The 20,720-nt window shown below is 42.3% G+C and overlaps 1 protein-coding gene across 2 annotated transcripts; it reads right to left on the reverse strand.

The window, feature by feature from the left end:
- Positions 1-826: 826 nt before the first annotated feature.
- On the reverse strand, positions 827-19,391 carry LOC113022543 (receptor tyrosine-protein kinase erbB-3-like). Of its 2 annotated transcripts, XM_026168033.1 has the most exons (16): positions 19,299-19,391; positions 18,959-19,218; positions 11,265-11,422; positions 9,719-9,905; positions 9,193-9,318; positions 8,385-8,450; positions 8,045-8,163; positions 7,791-7,932; positions 7,473-7,586; positions 7,255-7,378; positions 7,053-7,126; positions 6,834-6,924; positions 6,681-6,698; positions 5,567-5,778; positions 5,341-5,473; positions 3,180-3,351 (listed from the first exon to the last, which is right to left on the reverse strand). In XM_026168033.1, exons 2-16 carry the CDS (start codon positions 19,044-19,046, stop codon positions 3,315-3,317), a joined length of 1,689 nt encoding a protein of 562 aa, XP_026023818.1. In that variant the 5' UTR covers positions 19,047-19,218; positions 19,299-19,391; the 3' UTR covers positions 3,180-3,314. The 2 variants fall into 2 exon arrangements, with proteins under 2 accessions (XP_026023819.1, XP_026023818.1); XM_026168034.1 differs by lacking the exon at positions 3,180-3,351 and adding an exon at positions 827-3,166 and having other exon boundaries at positions 18,959-19,391.
- Positions 19,392-20,720: the final 1,329 nt, after the last annotated feature.

Raw genomic sequence — 20,720 nt, forward strand, 5'->3', positions numbered from 1 at the left:
ATGTTACACTCCTCCACTTTCCCATCTTCAGTTAGCTTTACTTGGTCACCATTACAATGAGGACAGTCTTTCGCCCAGTGGTAAGTGCTCTGACAAATAGCACATCTTGTTCGCTTGCCAAACTTGTCAACTGGGTTGGTACCTTGTAGTGGTTGTTGCTGTCCACTCCGCGACGAAGTACCGTTGTTTCGTTTGTATTTGGGACCTTTTTGTTCCGTAAGGAAAACTGCTTCTTGGTTCAGTTGAATTCCGCTGAAAACTCCGGTTACTTTCCCTCCGAAAATCCGTTTCAGTGCAGACTTCATAGACGCAAACGTTAAGTCCGTGCACGCTGTCAGTGCAAGCTGTCGACTTTTCTCATCAAGACAAGCTGTATCTAGAAGCTTAAATGCTAGCACAGCGTCAGGCAGCGTCATGTTGTACTTTTTCATCCGGTTATAACGCTGTTCAAAGTCTATAATGTAGTCTGCCATCGACATGCTGTGGTTCTTTGCAATGGAGTCAAAACACGAGTAGGCTTCATAAACGCGGTCTTTCTCTTCTCTCTGAAACACCGCGTCAAGTTTTGCAAGTAGTATTTCCATACCGTCATCTTTGTCCAAATCTTCCGCGGGTATCTCCATGGCCGTTTCTCTGGCTCTTCCCTCGAGCCCCAGCGCCACCGCGAGTGCCTGTTTCTTTTTATCCAGCTCTGTAACTCGTCTCCAGATATTGACTTCATTCTTCCAGCATTCGTATGGCCTGGCTTCATCAAGCTTTGGTGGTACTTTGTAATTGGAAACCATCCTCTGCTACCAATGTTAACTCAAAAGACACGACGTCGTACTCTCATTCACAGCGCTTTATTCGTTCCGCCATTTTTTATACCCACCACAACAACAACACTTCGCGGGCAACAGTACTCTCGCGATAAAACAGAAAATAACAAGTTAACAATTGGTCCCTGTAGTACCCAACCAAGTCTAGTCTTGACTGCAGCTGGTCCTCCAGGTAAGCCTAGGCGCACAGGTTTGATGGGCGTTACTAGGTGAGGACAGTCAGAGCCGATCAGAAGGAGTGGCTGGGCATTTGTGAAGGGCTGCAAGGGAAGCCTTCTCAAGTGTCTATATTTCTGTTGAAGTGCTTTCACGGGGTATGAATGCTCAGCCAAGCCTAGGTCATCAGCTGTGAAGGCTCTCTCAATGGTGAATGTTCTGGATGGTTGGCTGGCAGGGGAGACTTTGACTGTCACTGATGCACCATGCAAGGTTCTCAATCCTTGTCTCACCATACGTAGAGTAAGACTCTCTGCCATGCCCTGTAACTGCAGTCTTTGAGTGGCCTCAGGGAGAAGGATCGTCCTCTCAGATCCATCATCCAATATGGCGAATGTCTCCAGGGTGTGCTCACCGTTCTGCAGGAGCACTTTGGTTATCTTCAGAAGCACAGCGACGTGTTCCATTGGTGGATTGGGTGCAGCAGGTCTGAGATTCACTTCATGGAGGGCCTCTAGGTGTTTTCCCCTGCATGCCTTACACTGCATTTTAAGTCAACACTGAGCGGCCTGGTGGTGCCGCCCACAACACCAGCAGCGATTGTTGGACTTAATCCAAGTTGATTTCTGCTCCTTAGTCAGCATCTTGAAGTTGACACATTGATCTAGGAAGTGCAGAGTGTTATTACAATATGGACAATAAGCTGTGGGCTTGTCTTGGACCTCAGAAGTGTAAGGGGTTGTGGCTGAGGACCTTTGGGGGGCAGTGTTGTGTGTTGCACCGTGCAGCACGGTGGTAGTCCTTTTGGTGGCTCTTTTATCTCTTTTCATGCTGCTCCTGTCTCTCGAGCTCTCCTCTACCTTCTCTGTGTGATCTCCGCCCTCTTGAATGACCAGCTCATACTCCAGCCACTCTGCAAAGTCTCTCAATGATGGTATTCCATCTTTCTGTGGGTAAAGGTAGCGGCGGAAAGCAGCACGTAGGTCTCGGGGTAGCTTTCGTGTCAGTCTAGCAACATGAGACCCGCATTGCAGCTCTATGTGTCCATCTTCCCCAAGTTGCTCTAACATGCCGACCAGAGCACGGACTCTCAGTGCAAACCTTCTGAATCCAGTTGTGTCACCTGGGCGGATGCTGGGCTCATCCATAAGCTTTGCTATCCTCTGCAGTGACAGCTGGTGCGGCTGACCGTAATGTTTAGTGAGCGAGGCCATCGTGTCAAAGTAGGGGTGAGGTGAGTTACTGTAGGAGTCAGCAATTAAAAGAGCTTCCTCAAACTTAAGGTGGTCACATAAGACCTGATATTTGAACCTCTCGGTTGCATCAAAGGGGAGAATATTGTCTAGGGCAAGCCTTAATCTAGCAAACTGCCTGGGATCACCCTTCGTGAACTCTGGGATGGAGGGCGATGGTCCTCTGTAGGTCTTCTCCTTTACAGCTACAGCTGTAGTGGGAGCCAACACTTGTTCTGGGGGGAGCATGTTCGCGTCGAAACTAGGTCCAGCTAGTGATCGAGATAAGGGGGTGGACTGTGGTGCACAAGGCTGAAAGTCAGGAGCTTCAGTGGCTGAGGGTTGCTGTAACTGTAGCTCTTGTAAGCGTTGGCTATGCTCTTGTGCAATGGCTGGTAGCCGTGGAGGTGGAAAAGACTGTACCTCTGGTAGATCAGAATGATCTCTCGGGAGAAAAACTGGAGGTGGTGGTACTGGCCATTCTTCAGCTGCATCCTGTGTGTAGGATATATTGTGCTGCTCTGGTCTCAGGGGAAAAGGCTGTGTAGTTAGAGGTGTGGAGACCCAAGTGTCATCAGCTGAAATGTAGCCCCCTGGTTGCTGGGCAGAACGTAAGCAGGTTGGTTCCAACGTGGTGACATTACGGTCCATCTGCCTCCTCATGTCTCCTACCATCAGCTGAAGTTGCCTGTTGTCTTCTGCAGTTGCTGCACAATGTTCATGAACTCCTGAGGGATGCTGGATGACACTGGGGTCTGTCCTGCAGCTCCAATAGAACCAGGAGTCTGGGTGAGGGGCGTCATCTTGGCGTATCCTTCTCTAGTCTGCTGTTGCTCCAATGTAGCAGTTGTGGCAGTGTGTAGCCTTCATACTGAGTCATCCATCCTGGAGGTCGCACAGCCCTCCATGGACGTGCACCTGCTCTCTGGGGGTCATAATCCATCTTCACTCTGTAATCACCTGAAGGACCAATTTTGTTATGATGATTTCTGATATGAGGTTCAGTTCTACGGTGGTGATCGCAGGGTGTGCACAGGTCAAGTGCCACTATGACCCTCCAGAAAATAATGAGGACAGGGGATGATTGTTCAACTCTTTAATGGCAGATTTAGCGTGGGCGTGGGTATATGTGTGTGTGTGTGGTTCTACAAACAGAATGGAAAAACAGAACACAAATTACAATCAAATTATAGACAACAATAATCACAATATAATATATTACAGCCACATACTTGTCTTATAGGCCCTACTACTAAGCTGGCGGCTTTTACTTATAGTCTGAACCATATTTGGCAACAAAGAAAATAAACATCTTTCCATCACTTAACTCTTGCGCCCCACTCACTTATGATGCCAACTAAAGAAGGCAAATACACATAACAAATCACCAACTGAAACCGAACTCAGTATGGCCTAGGCGAACTTTGCTTAGCTTAGCGATAACTTATAGAAAATAAGAAAATGTATAGAAAATGTACAAACAGAGGATGTCCAGAGTGATAAACATACAGGCTATCCTTCTTACACAAGAAATATCCTGAAACTCACCAGTCTTATGGACGCACACTCTCAATGAACCCACATAAACTGCTCCCGAGCATAACTTGTGATTCACACCGCCTCCATGAACACCATTTTTCATCCCAGTCAAAACATTACTCACAAAACGGCCGCGCCCTCTAATGGCGAGGCAGAAAACTGCATCACAGTCCTGCCTTCAGAACAATATAATGACCAATGTTGGGCAATTAATTATATAGTTACTTCTTCAAAAAAGTAACTGAGTTATGCAATATGTTTTTTGCAGCCGTTTACCTAAAAATGCAGCCAAGGCGGGGGTTTTTTTGTTAAAATAAACATTTTAAACTATTTACAGAACAATCAGGTGTTCTGCATCAAATTTGATGCCACACAAATTATTTGTGCCACTCCAAAAAAACATTTCTGTCCACTATGAGATAAAGAAGAACAACAGCTTGATACCTGCAGGCCTGACAACAGGAGATGTATCACTCCTGTAACACCTGTAACATTCAGCAGTCGCTGCACACTAACTACACAAGATTTGCGCTAAACATCGCGAATCTCTCACGTCTCAAAACACCGCCACCCTTTCCTAAACAACTAAATGCCAGGTTGCCATATCATTTTTTGATTGGTCGACATGGTACATTGTTCGACCAATAGGAAAGGGTGGGGTTTTTTTTCCTGTTTTGTTTTTTCACTCACAGGCGGAGAGTGCTTTCGAGGTTTTCTTTATAAAACGCTGTTTTTACCGTTTCTTCCTGCAGTAAATATAAACAACGATAGTATTCAGGAAGAAAACCAAACATTACATATATTTTTATCATAAGTCTGGTTTTACGTGGCTTATCAACACAATTTAAAAACTGGTATAAAGTCCACACTTTTCCGTCATTTGTGCCATCTGTCCTGCTCACATCTCCAATGGTTGTACACGTTGTCATTAACGTGGCTTCACTCCACATCAGCCACGTCGCTTTGCTACCGGTGTCGGCACACAAGGACGCTGTCATAGCCTGTCAACGACGTTGATTAGCTGCGTATATACAAATGTGAATCGCATTATTGGCTGAACTACGGGATAAGGTTGGCATCGTTCTAATCCCATACAGGAGCAGCCAGTCACTTACTGACTAACACTGCAAAACAAAAATTGTTAACATTTTAATTTTAATTTCAATTCAGGTTAGATTTTTTTTTTGTGCGCAACGCAGATTTCTGTGCGCAGAGACTGCACGCGCGCAGTTTAGAGGGAAAATTGTTTATAACACACTAGAAGTGGGCAGCAATGCATTTGAATCAGTCATTCGAATTTGTCTCCCCTGTTGATTTGTACACAGAGAGCACGGTGGATACGATTAAGCATGTACTTTATCTGTATTTGCACATAATCTATTTGCAATGTGGCACTTCAAACAGGGTGTGAGTATTTGTGCTTTAAAATGTAAATTCTGTTTAAAACTATCAGAAAATATCAATTCTCTAAATCACTGCTTGTTTCTTTAATACCACTCCTTCTTGTCATTCACTCTCTAACAACCTGCATACATGTTACACCGTTAAAGCTTTATATTAATAATCGCTTTATACGTCATTTTGTGAATACTGACCCAGTTAAGAACATGCAGTCTGGTACACAGGTTCCTCCCCTGCTGTATTTCTTACAGCTGACACACTGGTCTGGGCCCGGACCCCAGCAGCCATCAGAGGAGCACAGCGGGTGACACACATGCTTCTCTTTAACTAAGGACGCAACCAAAACAGAAACGATGTTATGAGCAGAGCCATTGTTCACAATCACGTCTTGCAAGTTTTAAATGGTCCGCCCCCACTCACCACATTCACCCTTCTTTTGGTTGTCGGTGACGTCTAAGAGCTTTGAACGTTTCTGTGGACGGGAGCCTAAAAGCCGTGTCCAGTTGACAGTATCATGATAGCAGAGATTCTTGTTTCCTTTAATGTACACGGCACCATCATTTATGTTTTGCAGCGAGCGCAACCCCAGCGAGGTCAGAGAATTGATCTTAACCACCATGAGTGCATAGCTCCTGTAGAACAGCAGGAAGTAAATAAAGGTCAGAAAGTGGATGAAAATGTTCCAATTTTGTTTAAAATACCACAAAGTCAAAGTGAATATTGAAAGCCATATTTCTTTTAGGTTTAGCAGTTTTCAAGAACATGATGTCAGACATTATTTTTTAAGGTTTACAAACACAATTAATGCACTTTAGCTGTATTTGCACAAAATCCAGCAGTGTGGCACTTTGTGTTTCTTGTTGTTCTTACTGATCACATTTAATGATGTAATATAATCTTTCACAGTGTGTTTTCTTTGAGAAGTTTGTCACCATCTATTCATTTTGATACCTTTTAGACACAATATGAATTCAGTGATTCGGTGTCTGAATGTCATGTTTTTCAAATTGCATAACCCGTGTACTTAAAAAGACAAACAGCCAACAAACATATTCATGTTTAATCTTCAGTATTTTCATGCATCATGTAGTATGTAGTATGGAAATACTACAACAAAACTGATACTGCGGTATCAATTTTGTAGAATCTACTTTGGTAAATTCTTTAGTTATATGTGAACTCATTAAAGCTGAGAAGGCGGTTTGTTTTTAATGCTTTAGTGCTTTTGGTTTCAGACGGGATTTAAACCCAGGTAAAAGTACTCTGATGTACCCCATCTTGCTTTCCTCTCATTTACTGAAGCTTGAGACCAGCCTGAAAAGAGCTTTTTCTTTGTCAAATTGATGTCAAAAACATGCTGCCTCTCCCAGCTTTAAAAAGTTGTGCCCACGGCCAGCTTAACCAAACAATCCCAGTGCTGAATTACCCCTGAAAAAATCATACTGAAAAATACCAACACCACGGATTCGGACAGAACATTTGTAGGCTCTAAGAGGAGATAGAGAGATGTGAGCATGTGAAATCTTTACTGTACCTTTTACTAATCACTCCTCTAAACAGGATAACAAGATAGGATAAAAATTAGAAATAACAAAGAAAATAAAAACAAAATTACTTTTATATTCCAGCAAATACTCTGTCTGCATAACAATGCAGAAAAGACAAAAACAAAACAACTGTTTCTCACTTGTAAAGTTTTCTTCCCTGAATTGTTTGGAGGTTGGAGAAGACTGACAGGTCAGACATGCTTGCAGGCCACGACTGGATGTTGAGGAAGTCTGAAAACAGAGAGATTGTTTTTCAGAAGCCTCAACCAGACTGCAAATGGCATTAAATAACATAAAAAGATAAAAGCAGTCTAAGTGACAGTCTAAAAAAAAAGCACAACCCCACAACATACACACACCTGTAATCTCCTCCACCGTGTTGAAGATTTTCAGTTTTTCTGGATCAAGGGGTGGTACCTTGTTGTAGTCATCACTGAGCAAAAATGAAATAAGTAAGTAAAAGGAAAAGCATGTTGCAAAAACGTCAAAAAAGTGCAGGTTGATCTAGAGAAATTTTTTTTTAAATCTTTGCTGCGTTTTATGAAAGAAAGTTTTTTTTACCCTTCTATTCCCGTCACCAGGAAGTTAAGACTTCCCTGGATCTTAGTGCAGTTTATGAAACTTTCTATGTTGCGAGCATCGACCGTTTCGCTGTTTGAATCAGTCCAGCTTGTGCCATGGCAAACTGGGAAAAAAAAAAGATGAGAAGGAAACAGTTAATAACAGCAAAGCTGTAAGGTATCTGTAGAGAGAGCTTGAGTTCGATCTGCATGAAATACCTTTAGGGCAGAGGCCTTTGCAGGGCTCACATGTTTTCACACCATTTTTCTCCACTTCCATTTTATTAGATGGGCAGTTGCTCACACATGAACTGCCATCCACCACAAAGATTTCTATTAAAAAAAAACAGAAAACACATGAGAATAAATGCATAAATGATCGTCAGTGACTGCGTTACGCCTTCAGTAAACACTGTGAAGAAAGCTGAACAGCGCAGTCATAACAATGATTAAAAATATATAAAAACAGAAATCTTACAGGAAGAAACTATGTATAAATTCTGAGTTTATGTGAATATTGTCATGTGTGGGACTCACTGGGGCATTGGGTCACACAAATAGAGCCGTACTGGTACTTGGCATTGGGGTTGGGCTCCATTCTATATGTAAGCCTGTTGTAGATCACAGTTTGTGGGCACTGAGGCACGCAGGAGCCCGAGTTGTTGAAGTTCCTGCAGGCCTGCAAAATGCAATTTATAACAGAGGAACGTTTTATTTTTACATCTGCGTTTTCTGTACTGCAACATGTGAAAATATCTTCTCATTAAAGCCTGTGGAAGACTTGAACTCACAAAGCAGTCTGTATCCTTGGGCCCAGTGCAACCTCCAGCACACTCAACGTGGCAGCACTCGCTCGGGTTTCTACCAAAGCAGCGGCCACTACACTGAGGGGCGCACACGGTCTTTGTCACTGTAAGAGAGTCGACGCTTGTAAAAACCTGGCGTGAAACTAAAACTGTACCGTAGATGCATATTAAATTTTTAACTTTGAAGTTACGTATATTATTAACAATGTGCAATGTAAATGAACAACTCTGGCAGCAGCCATGATTCATGTGTGAGACATCTCACAAGGTAACCAGTGCGTGGAAAATCAAGACATTAAAGATAAAGGTGCTTGATATGACTCACAGATCTGGCATGTGTCATTTCCTGGACCCCAGCATGGCACGTCTCCACAGGCTTTGTGACAAGGCTCTGAGATAAAAAAAAAAAACAAACTCTCATTAGTTTCCGCATTTTAATACAAAACCAGAACAAAAGTCTTAAATTAAAGGAAAAGTTCAGATTTTGTTTTTTGTTTTAAATCCAAAGTTCAGCAGAAGAAAAAAATGAAACCTCAACAAGTTACAAGATGCAACTTGCAGCGCTGAAAAATGAAGCCTGCAGTTCCTCTAATGGCCAGTTGAGGGTGAATCCAAGTGCGAGTTAACCCCAATAAGACATTCATATTAAGACGTTTCGCCAGTGTAAACATGTTTACAGACTTAAACAAAAAATGGTTTCTGTCTTTAGAACTAATTTGACCTTCTGTGCTTATTTTTTTTAATGAATCACATGTTTAAATTGTTTTAAGGCTTTGAAGTTTGAGACCAGGGGCTGCTAGACCACCACGTGTCTGCTAGGTGTCACCTCAGATGGTCCACTTTACCATGTTTGTCGTGTTTGCACCTTTTAAGGAGGTTTTTGGGTGTTTTCTGTGTGGTTAATTGCATCATTTTGTGGAGTGAAATTCTACTATTTTATTTGTATGTTAGTACAATTAGCAGGTATTTGTGTCTGTGTAATGCAATGCATCAGTCTATGGATGCACATTAACATTAAGCTTGCTAGTATTAGCTTAAGATTCCAACCTGTCGGCTAAAACGGATTCACTTCTGGCTCCTAAAAACAAGACGCAGATATATCTATGTGTGTAGTTACAACCCAGTGCACTCACTTTCAGGCCCATTGTCCTCTATCACAATTTGGGCTGTTCCATCCTTCACTATGTCCAGCCAATTCACCTGCGGGGCGTAGCTCAGATACTTATTCTGGATGATCTTCACTCCTCCCCTGAGGATCTCTGTAGAAGGTACACATAGGTGTAAATGGGGCAGTACAATTAGGAAAGCAAGCCCGAACAGGCCTGTGACTCATCCTAACAAACTCTGCCATTCTCTGTTTACTACACAGCAAACGTATCATGTGCTGGAGCTCATGTTACACTGGCAGTTGAGCGGTTGAGCACATGGTACATTCCAGGGACTTCATATCACTCCTACACACACAAGCACACACACGGGCACAAACACACACACTGCTGCGTTTCAACAACCGGTATTCTAAAGGTGTGGCTGAACTGTGTAGGTGTGGGAGCTCCAACAGTAAGAGTGCCACATCCAACTTGACCTCTTATCTGCTCCAATCCAGCCTCCCACATGTTAAACACACTCTATACATCAAATGAGTGACTCTCTGTGTACCTGTGAGGTGAGTCAGGCCCAGTTCTTGAAGGCCATGCTCCCCATCCCTCTGATAGTTGACCATGACAGCCAAGGCATACTGGTCCTCATACAGTGTGCTGCCTCTGATGATGCGCAGGTGGTGCAGTGGGAGGCGGCTGAACTCATTGATAGCAAAAAGGATGTACCCTGTCACCTCCTTGATAGACTGCAAGGCAAAAGAAAAGAACAAGGAAGAGAAAAATGCAGTTTGTCAATTCTTCTGCTCAATCAAATTGTTATCAGGGTCACAAATCAGCAGGGGCGTGTTTGCTTACTGAGTTAGTCACTGACTTCAGTGGCATGACTAGCACAAAAGGAGTGGGGGCATAAATGAGCTCATTCTGGATTTGAGACAAAATCCATTACAGAGAGCGATCAAACAGAACAAGTGTTGACCCTCTGTGTTCTCCTGGGCGAATGAAAATGGTTGATTCACATACTTACTCATCTTGTCAGTGACACAATTTGCAGTGAAAGGAATAATGGTAAGGCAAGCCAAGGCAAGTTTATTTGTATAGCACAATTCAACAACAAGGTGATTCAAAGTGCTTTACAGAGACATTAGAAACAAAACCAAATAAAAAGCATGATTTAAAATTGATTAAAACAAGCAAACAAACAAACTAATTAACAAACAAACAAACAAAACTGTATATAAAATCAAAACAGATAAAATCAGAACAGTAGATAAAATCAGTAGTTAAAATATACGTTTTGAAATTTAAGCTTAAACGTGTGGATTTGGTGCTTTATTCAAATGCAGCTGAGAATAGGTGAGTCTTCAACCTGGATTTAAATAAACTGAGTGTTTCAGCTGATCTGAGGCTTTCTGGGAGTTTGTTCCAGATATAAGGAGCATAAAAGCTGAATGCAGCTTCTCCGTGTCTGGTTCTGACTCTGGGAACTGATAAAAAACCGGATCCAGATGACCTGAGGGATCTGGAAGGTTCATACTGGGTCAGGAGGTCACTGATGTATTTTGGTCCTAAACCATTCAGAGCTTTATAGGCCAGCATCAGAACTTTAAAGTCTATCCTCTGACGGACAGGCAGCCAGTGTAAAGACCTCAGAGCTGGACTGATGTGGTCCACTTTTTTGGTCTTAGTGAGGACTCGAGCAGCAGAGTTCTAAATGAGCTGTAGTTGTCTGACTGGTTTTTTTAGGTAGACCTGTAAAGATGCTGTTACAGTAATCAAGCCTACTAAAGATGAATGCATGCACTAGTTTTTCCAGGTCCTGTTGAGACATCAGATCTTTTATCCTTGAAATATTCTTGAGGTGATAGTAAGCTGACTTTGTTATTGTCTTAATGTGTTTTTCTAAGTTTGGGTCTGCATCCATCACTACACCCAAATTTCTCGCCTGGTTTGTGGTTTTTAGATGTATAGATTGAAGTTCTCTGGTGACCTGTAATCATTTTTCTTTGGCGCCAAAGACTATTACCTCAGCTTTGTTTTTGTTTAGCTGGAGAAAATGGTAGTCAAACTCTCTCTTGGTTTGTTGTTTGTAATGTTTGCAACCTCACCTCCAGAAAGCTGAAGTCTCTGGTGTGGTCCATCATGGTGATCTCGAGGTTGCCCATCACAATGTCGCAGTTATTGTACCTCGTCTTCATCAAGTTGTACTGGATCTCTGAATTCCCAGTCGTGCTCAGAAAGTTCTTGGTGCCGTCACAAACGGTCACTGTGAAAAGCAAAGGTTCGAATTCATTAATCATCTGATTTTTAAAAGGCTATCCACGTCAGTATACAGCGAGCCATTTCCCACAACCTCCAGCACACTGCGTTACCTAGTTTATCATGTTCAGTTTTAACAGTTTAATTAATGAGCTAAAAATAAACACTTTCCATTCACGTTAGCACAGCAGAGAGATGTTCTGTCAATTAAAGAAACATATTTAGAAATGTGGCTGTTTGTGTGGCTGTGGAGATCACTCTGGGGTGGCTTTGGGCTGTCTCCTCACTGTGTTGGTGTGTTTGACTCTAGCCTATAGGTTTACATAGCTAACTGGTGTGTGTATGTGTCAATGAGTTTCAGGTGAAATTGTTCGATACATTACTTTTTTTGGGTAATGACCTCAACACTGGTTACAGTCTACAATCTGGTTACAGGGTACAATCCCAAAAAACTGACTTATGAAACCGTAGTGCCGGCGCTGCGTGCCACTACCTTCAGATAGACCAAACTGGCTCCTATCAGAAAAGAAAGTGGAAGTCTTTAGTTTGACAAACAGACGCCACACAGCTACTTGGTTTCTTGGATATCTGTATCTAGGCATCTGTTCACACCTTTCTGGCTTGATTTTAAAGATCAACTTGCAAGTTTAAGAGCCGTTTTTAAACTATAAAAAAAAAAACCCACAGACAGTAGCGATTTTTGATAAGGGCGACATGGGCGGTTGCCCAGGGCGGCATCGTGGTGGGGGCAGCATCACGGGCATCGGCCAAAAAAAAAAAAGGAGGAAAAAAAAGGAAAGAAAAGAAAAGAAAAGAAAACATCATGCGAGCGCATTTTGGGGATGTCATAGGCACCGATCGGTGGGAGTAAGGGCGCCCTCAGTTTGCGAGGTGTGCCTGCTGCTTGCGGCACAGGGAGGAGAGGGGCGGGGCGACGGGGGATTCTCTGGCTGGCTGGAGCGGCATTTAATAACCAGGGGCCCGTTCTTCGTACCTCGCTAAGTAAGTTAGCTGGATTAGATTGTTGACGATTTCGCGTGATCTTTGATCGTTCGGTTCTCCGAAGCTCATCCGGGACTTGCTGTCATAGCAACAGAGCTGTAAGCGTAAACCTGCTCGGGAGCAGGTTTACTTTATGTAAACAGGATTAGATCGCGGCCACTCAGGTATGTCCGCTTCATTTATACGAAAGCAACAGCAATATTTTTCCACTGTTTTTCCATAAATAAATATTATCAATGTAACTAAAGATAATGCAGTACTTGATTCTTTTATTGATTTCATACAGATACATACAGGCCATTTCCTAAAAAAAGGGAAATGTACTATTAATCATTCTATTTCATGTATTTGATTATTTCAGATGTAATTCATATTTTAGAGTAGTAATAGTAAATTACTTCGTGTAATCAAGATGAGAGACCACGGCTATAAAAGCGAAGGTGGATTTGGGAAGTCTGTCGCAGCCATGTCCTGTCCGTTTACGCGAGCCACCCATTGCGGAAGGTGCAAGACTGATAAGGAGAGTTTTCAGAATTCAGCGTATATTGCGGGATAGACAGGATCCTTTAGCTCAGCGCGACAGTGTGCTCATAGAGACATATCGATTTCCCCGTGAGGGTATTATTTACTTAACCAACTTGTTGACGAGGGGGTGCAGGACCACCACCTGTCTTTTTTTCCTCTGCCCTTTTCTTGGTTGCTGTTATAGCATGTGTGTGGGAATGTATGTGAATGTTTTACTGTTACATCTTATTAGTATTTTAAGTATTCCATCTATTTTATTTATTGAATTTTATTGTTTTATTTATATTTTGATATTGCCAGGGATGATGCAATGATCGGGGACCATTCTTCATTTCGTTGTTCTCGTGACAATGACAATAAAGTTTCTGATTCTGATAAACAAACAAACAGATTATTTCAGGGTCTCTTTTCAAGAGACTAAAAGCAATATTAGTGATAAATAGTACCATTCTGTAGAATATTCTTATATTTCACCTTTACTTGTTCCCATGTTCTAGTGGGTCCTGTTGTGGCTCTAATGTGAAAGAGGATATAATGTAATATAATATAATAAATTTACCCTACCGCCTACTGGTGTTGGCCAGAGGGGCCGATGGCGCGATATGGCAGCCTGGCTTCTGTCAGTCTGCCCCAGGGCAGCTGTGGCTACAACCGTAGCTTGCCTCCACCAGTGTGTGAATGTGAGAGTGAATGAATAGTGGCATTGTAAAGCGCTTTGGGTGCCTTGAAAAGCGCTATATAACTCCAATCCATTATTATTCGCCTCTGTCAGTGCGCCCCAGGGTAGCTGTGGCTACAATGTAGCTTGCCATCGCCAGTGTGTGAATGTGTGTGTGAATGGGTGAATGACTGAATGTAGCGCTTTGGGGTCCTTAGGGACTAGAAAAGCGCTATACAAATGCAGGCCATTTACCATTATTATTATTAAATTACTTACGAGTTTAATTTGTCAGCAACTTTCTGCCAGCCCTCTCTCCTTGCCTTTGCAGCCTTTGCAGTGTTCCCTTGCGTTTTAATTAAACTCTGAAACTCCTGAAATCCCTCAATCATGAGTTCTTGCTCTGCTGCCGAAAAATACTGAGCGCGCTCCTTCGACATTTTCGCCGACCAATCAAAGGGTTGCCGATCAATGTTTCTACTATCGATGCGTAGCCCCTGTTAAGCCACCCAGTGATCTCACATTACTTCATCCAGCTATACTAATAATCGTCAACAACAGATGTGTTCGGAGAACCGGAATAGCGAGCTCAAAGTTGGCGCGATGATTTGATCTTGGATGTAGTAAGCGAGGTATACGAAGAACGGACCCCTGGGCCCTATTTCAGGAAGCCGGTTTAGTGCAAACTCTGAGTAAGTATACCCTGAGTTAACGGAAACTCTGGGTTTTCGGTTTCACAAAGCGAGTTTAGATTAATTCTGAGTGAGTTACTATGACGACACACTCCGTGAAGCTAACCTGCCCCCTAGCAGGTTTACTTCAACTAACCCTGACTTTCTCCGCCTCTTTGTCGGAAACCTGACTGTAGGAAGTGTCAGACATGGCGTGCTCCTTCCTTGAAGAGCCAGTAGATGTTGAAGCCCAAATTCTCCACAGAGCTCTCCGCCAGGAGAGAGTGATTAGAGCGCGTTCGGACATTTTATCATTTCCTGATGATTTTCTGTGTGAACGTTACCGTTTTTCAGCACAATCTATAATTTATTTGAATAACATCCTCAGGCTTAATATTGCTCATGTGACACATCGTGGACATTCTCTCAGTTCTGTACATATTATTTGTATTGCACTTCGGTTTCTTGCAAACGGGAGCTTTCTGTATAATATTGGTGACGCTGAGCACGTTTCCAAGGCTACCGTCTGTCGGGCAGTCAGGAATGTTACAGTTGCACTGAAACGTCTCCTGTACTCGTTTGTGGTGTTCCCCGGTCACAGACCCACAAGATTTATCAAAGAGGGATGCCACAAATTTGCAGGTAGCAGGATGAACGAAACTTAATTCATGATGTGGTGATATTTGAACTAGGCCTACTACTTAAATTTTACATTTATTTTCACGGTTCCCAGGCGTGATTGGCTGTATAGATGGCACTCACATTCCAATCATTGCTCCTTCAGTAAATGAAGGAGACTATGTGAACAGGAAGTCTTTCCACAGCATACAGGTACATAGTTCCCTGTAGCATTTCAAACTAACAAATAATTCCATTATAGTAATGGATGCTAATTTGTGTTCTCTGCACTGTGAAGATCATATGTGATGCTGCCAACATTATCACAAATATGGAAGCCAACTGCTCAGCCTCTGTGAGTGGTGGTGGTGGACGACCTCTACCTGTTTTTCGGGCCTCCGCTTTTTTTTCTGTTGGCTATAACGGGTCACATTTGAGCATACAGAGTAAGCAAATATGTACTTGTAATGTGCTCAGATAATTTCAATAAGTGCTTACAGAGGGGAAATTAATGTAGCCTCTAACTGCAATTGATTTACATCGGACAAACAGACCAAGCACTATGGCTCATAATACAATTACACCTTACCTGTTTGGACTATATTTTTATATTTCATTTTTACTTGCTGCCAGGAACATTGGGGGCCTGTTGGGTTGCACCTGCGCTCACATCACATCACGAAATAAAATGTATGAAATAAAAAAAATAAAATAAAATAAAATAAAATAACGTGTTGAATGGGTGGAAATCCCTAGATCAATGTTTAAATTAACACTCACGCATTGACTCTGTCGGCTATGTTTTGCCATGCATGCTCCCTTTCTTTTGCAGCTGAGGCTGTGTTACTTTTTTTCCGCGAAATTTGCATGTTATCGGCATATGCTGCCATCAGAATTTCGGCCTCAAGCGCTGTAAAATACATTGACCGCGCCTTCTTTCCCTCCGTCTCCATGGTGACTCGCTTAATCTGTGCTCCACTAATCAGGGCTTTATGTATCCTCGTGCGCGCGTTTAACTTGGGGTTAAAGCAACTCCGCGTTGACTGAACTAATTGTTATCAGCCTTTCTGAAACCGAATATTCCGAGTTGGACAGTTCGGGGTTACTCAACCCTGAGTATCGTTTTTCACTCTGAGTTTTCTAAACCGGCTTCCTGAAATAGGGCCCTGCTCGCAAAATAAAACAAACTAAAAACAAACCAACAAACACGAAAACACTATACTTTATGATACAGACTTATAATTTGCAAGTGAGCGCGAGAGCCCTCTGTGCGCCTGCTTGCTGCTGTGCTGAAGTCAATGTAAACTTTATTGTCATCTCCGCTATATACAGTCCAGTATATAGAGAGATGAGACGACGAGGCCCCAGTTGCAGAAGTGCAATTAAACAAACAATAAATATAAAAAGATTAAGAAAATAAATATACACTTTAGGACCAGGGGTAAACGGATCAATAACAATTTAAAATTTATAATTTACAGTTTGATGATTTAAAGTCTCACACAACCCGTCGAAAGGGGAGGGGGGCCGGCTGCTTCCAAATAGAGCACATTTCATTCATAATGTTGTAAATCCAAGCCCATTATGTATTCATGATTTGAATCCTGGGTTGTGTGAAATCCCAGAAATAAACCCAGACAAAGCAAATCTGTGAACTAAGGTGTAGATTTATTAGGTTATGTTGTTGTGAACCTTGGGTTAGGGGATGGGTCATACTGGAGTGCAAAATTCAAACCAATGGAAGATGGACAAGAAAACTTCTAAGCCATCAGGTGCTCAGTTTAGAAAAAAAAAGAGCAAAGAAGAAGAGGAGAAACGAGCAAAAGATACAGGTAAGCAGATGTGTCATTGGATAATGGCAGGTCATCCTGAAACAATCAGAATCAGAACACTTTATTAATCCCTAAGGACATTATGTGGGTTACAGTTGGTCCAAGAAGAAATTGTAAAAATAGTAACAGTAACAGACTAAACTCCAAACAATAATGATGTTACAGATTTTACACATCTAAGAAATAGCACTAATATATACAGACATAGCTGGACTGGCCACGGGCATACCGGGCATTTGCCCGGTGGGCCGATGGTGATTTTTGGTTTTTATGGGCCGATGATTTTTTTAAAATGTATTTTTATAACAGTATAAACAATGAAAGGTGGTGGATTGGCCAGATGCTGACAGATGTGTAAAAACAACTCAGTTGTTTGGTGGTGGCTATGGCGGAGCTGCTACAAGAGGCCAGGTGGATGAGGGAAAGGTGAGGCAGGAGGAGGAGAGACCCGAGGCGGCCGCCGGTCCGAGTGTCAGGTGAACTGAACTTCAGGTAAGAAGTTATGACCTGCAGTCTATCTGGGTCAGATATAAACCAAGTTTAGGTGGAGTTTATTTTCGTTGTGCTGACTTTTTCCCGTCAGTTACAATAACTTGTACTGCGTACTAGCTAGCATGACGGAGTTTCTACAGCTGGGTGGTTATGGTGCTATGTTACTGATAGTGAACTTTATTTTATTCATAAGGTTAGTTACTAGAGTTGCCAACTGTCCCCTAAAAAACAGAATTGTTCCGTATTCAGAGAAAATATTACGCGTTTCGTATTGAGGTGAAAAGGAACGCAGTTTGTCCCGGACTTCAGCTAGAATAGAAAAAGACACAAAGCTGGAGTTTTTCTCTGTCTTTACGCTGTCAGTTGTCTCTTCTTCTCTCATTCAATCGTGAAACTGATCAATGATCAGCTGATCGGCTTTTCTCTCTCGCTTGTTTATCGCCCACTTTGCGCCAGAAAGGAGAAACCAGCGGTTGTCGCGCTAAACAACAGCAGCATGTTTAAGCTTGATCAGCTGTTGTTAGAATTTATTTCATATTAATTTCTAGTATCAGCTGATGTTTGCTGGAACCACAGCTGTAAAAGCTGCTGGTCATTATGTCGGTTTGGTTATCTGGTGAGAGGGAAACATGAAGATGAAACCAGGAGATTTCCTTATTGAATCATCAGAGCTGAACAGGTGATGGAGAAACAGGTTTACCTTTTAGGTGACATGGATGAGTTGAAGGGAAGTTATGAACTGTTTCTGAGCGACAAATAACCCCAGGATCCTTTCTGTGTAGCTGACAGCTGGTAACTGTGCAGGGGCGGGTCTAGCAAAGTTTTGCCAGGGGCCAGGTATGGCATTAACAGGGAGAGGGGCACAAAGAAATACTTTTCTTTCTTATTCTCATTTAAAATATCTCGCTTTTATTAAATAATTATCTGAATCTTACAACCAAAGTTTTTATCTGATTTACAACGTATAGAAATCATACATAGACCAATAAGACAGCGTACATCACTGTCACAACAGCGTTCGTTTTCATTCAAAGGCTTAATGTTTTTTCGTATAATACCTGGTGGGCCGGTCTCTAGTCAAAATGCCCGGGCCGATTTTTTGTCCCAGTCCAGCCCTGTATACGGATCACTCAGTTTTAAATATCAAGGATTAAAATTGGTGATTAGAAATAAATATAAAAAAAAATATGACAAGAATATTACAGAGTAAAAAAGAGCGTGTATAAAAAGGGTGTAACTATTGCAGTGTTTACAGTGTATTAGATGGAGGAATTGTACAGGGAGATGGCCACGGGCAGGAATGATTTCCTGTGTCGTTCAGTGGCGCTTTTTGGTAAACTCAGTCGCTCACTGAGCGTGCTCCTGTGAGTAGCCAGGACGTCATGGAATGGGTGGGAGGTATTATCCATATCTTGGACAACATCTGCCTCTCAGACACCACCCTAACAGAGTCCAGCTCCATCCCCACAACATTACTGGCCTTGTGGATCAGTTTATTTAGTCTGTTGGTATCTGTGACCCTCAACCTGCTGCCCCCAGCATGCAACAACATAGAGGATAGCACTGACCACAACAGGGATACAACAAGATAACATTAATTAGTGTGTGTGTGTGTGGGGGGGGGGGGGAGTGTTCACCCAGGGTTCCAAACAGCCTAGGACCGCCACTGTATTCATCGTTCCTCTCCCAGGCTAATGATAAAAATAAACGTGTGTGAATATGTGTGTGCGGGTGTTTATACCCACCTCCTTGAGTCTGAGCGCAGCAGAGCTGGAGTACACACGGCAGCAGGACGTAGAGCACCTGCTGCACCTTCTTCACAAGGACCTTCATTCTTATTCAAATCTCCAGGCTGGCGTCGAATCAAATAAACATCACCATCGTATTTATAGAGAAGAAATGTGTCCTTGAATCTTCCCAAATCCCCTCGTTGCTTCCGAGTCTGACCATTTAGACCACTACTCGGCTGTCGTTTTCTTAATCCTCTGCTTCAACTTGTTCTAGTCTTCACGAACAGGAGTACATCCAGTTAGAAAAACAAAACCAAACAAAACCTGTTTGTGTTTTCGCTACATTTGTCACAACCTTACTAGTCGACCGCTCGGGTTTGTGTGGAGAAGAGTCACTACATCGCGGTGATTGGAGCGCACCGCGGAGCCAATCAGTAGCGGGAGCGGCTGTTTTCCTCTAGCACTGATTTTTGTGGGCGGGAGCAAAACGTGTGTGTGTGTCTGCTGTTATCATAATTTGTAAAGTGATTAAATGTAGCTAGACTTTGAGTGGGTAAATTCCCCAACATTATTCAGGCAAACAAGTTTGTGTTGTTGTTTTTATCATTCGTTAAATCACGTAAAATTCAGCCCTTATTTATCCGTCTTGTTTTCCTGCTCGTGTAAATAGCTTTATTATTACAGTCAGCGCATGCAAGTCACTCCCTCCCATTATATTCCTTTGCTACAGAAAACAACAAATGCTTAGATTGACGTCTTCAGTTTGTTCTCTGCTTCTTTGCATGTTCCACATATGATCTGATGGCATGTTTCTTACATCTGTTTTCTTGATAACAGGACTTTGACCTCCTCAAAGTCTGAAAATGTACGATTGCTTTTTTTTTATTTATTTTTTTATTGCTGCATCATATCATTGCTCCTGCGTGATTTTACAGTTGTACTTGGGACTCCTTGCAAAGTTTGTTAAATGCTTGTATAACAAAGGCAGTTCTTGAATAGTTTCAGTACAGGGGAGTAAGTCAAACTGCACGTTTAAACCAAACTAATGTGAGGTATTGTAACAAAAAACAAAAACATATCTGTTGTCATCTTGTTTATCTTCACACAAACACCGTGTACCAGTTACAGTGGATGAGCGAGCTGAACAGCTCTGTGGAAACTGGCTCTTCCTGAACCTCCAGTTCATGTCACGCACACACTGCCATACAAAATAACTTCAGTGGAAAACAAAGACTGACACACTGATTGCATAAATCTGATTGATGCAAGTTTGTTTTTTCTTCACATGTATAACCTCTCTTTCTCCCCCCTGCCTAAAGGTAAGAAGGAAACTCAAAAACAAATGGTTAATGTTTTACCAATGACAGGAATCATTATCAAAAGCATTTCTTTCCTTTTTCTCTTCACAGAAGCTGCCTGCTTAGGAACAGAAGTTCAGAGAAACATTAAAAGACTTTAACATCTTTAATGGAACCTGATGCTCAAATTAACACTCTACTCTCAGGCTGTTTTACCAAAGAAAAATCTCACAGAAAGCTACTGAAGTGTAACTGAAGTATGTTGGTGCTTCAGGGCAAAGCTGAGAGTAGTGAAAGTAAATGGACTCGTTTTGCACCTGATGCAAACCTTGAAAAAGTGCATTAAACTGTTTTGTACACACCACTAAAATGTTCAGCTCCTAAATATGCACTTTTTCCATATGTCAATATTTGTCATTGGGCATATGCATAGTTAAAAGTTCAGAAAGGTAAGTGGGTGCAAGGAACCCAAGAGCCAC

Source organism: Astatotilapia calliptera, chromosome 5, assembly GCF_900246225.1.
Source record: "Astatotilapia calliptera chromosome 5, fAstCal1.2, whole genome shotgun sequence".
Taxonomy (NCBI): Eukaryota; Metazoa; Chordata; class Actinopteri; order Cichliformes; family Cichlidae; genus Astatotilapia; species Astatotilapia calliptera.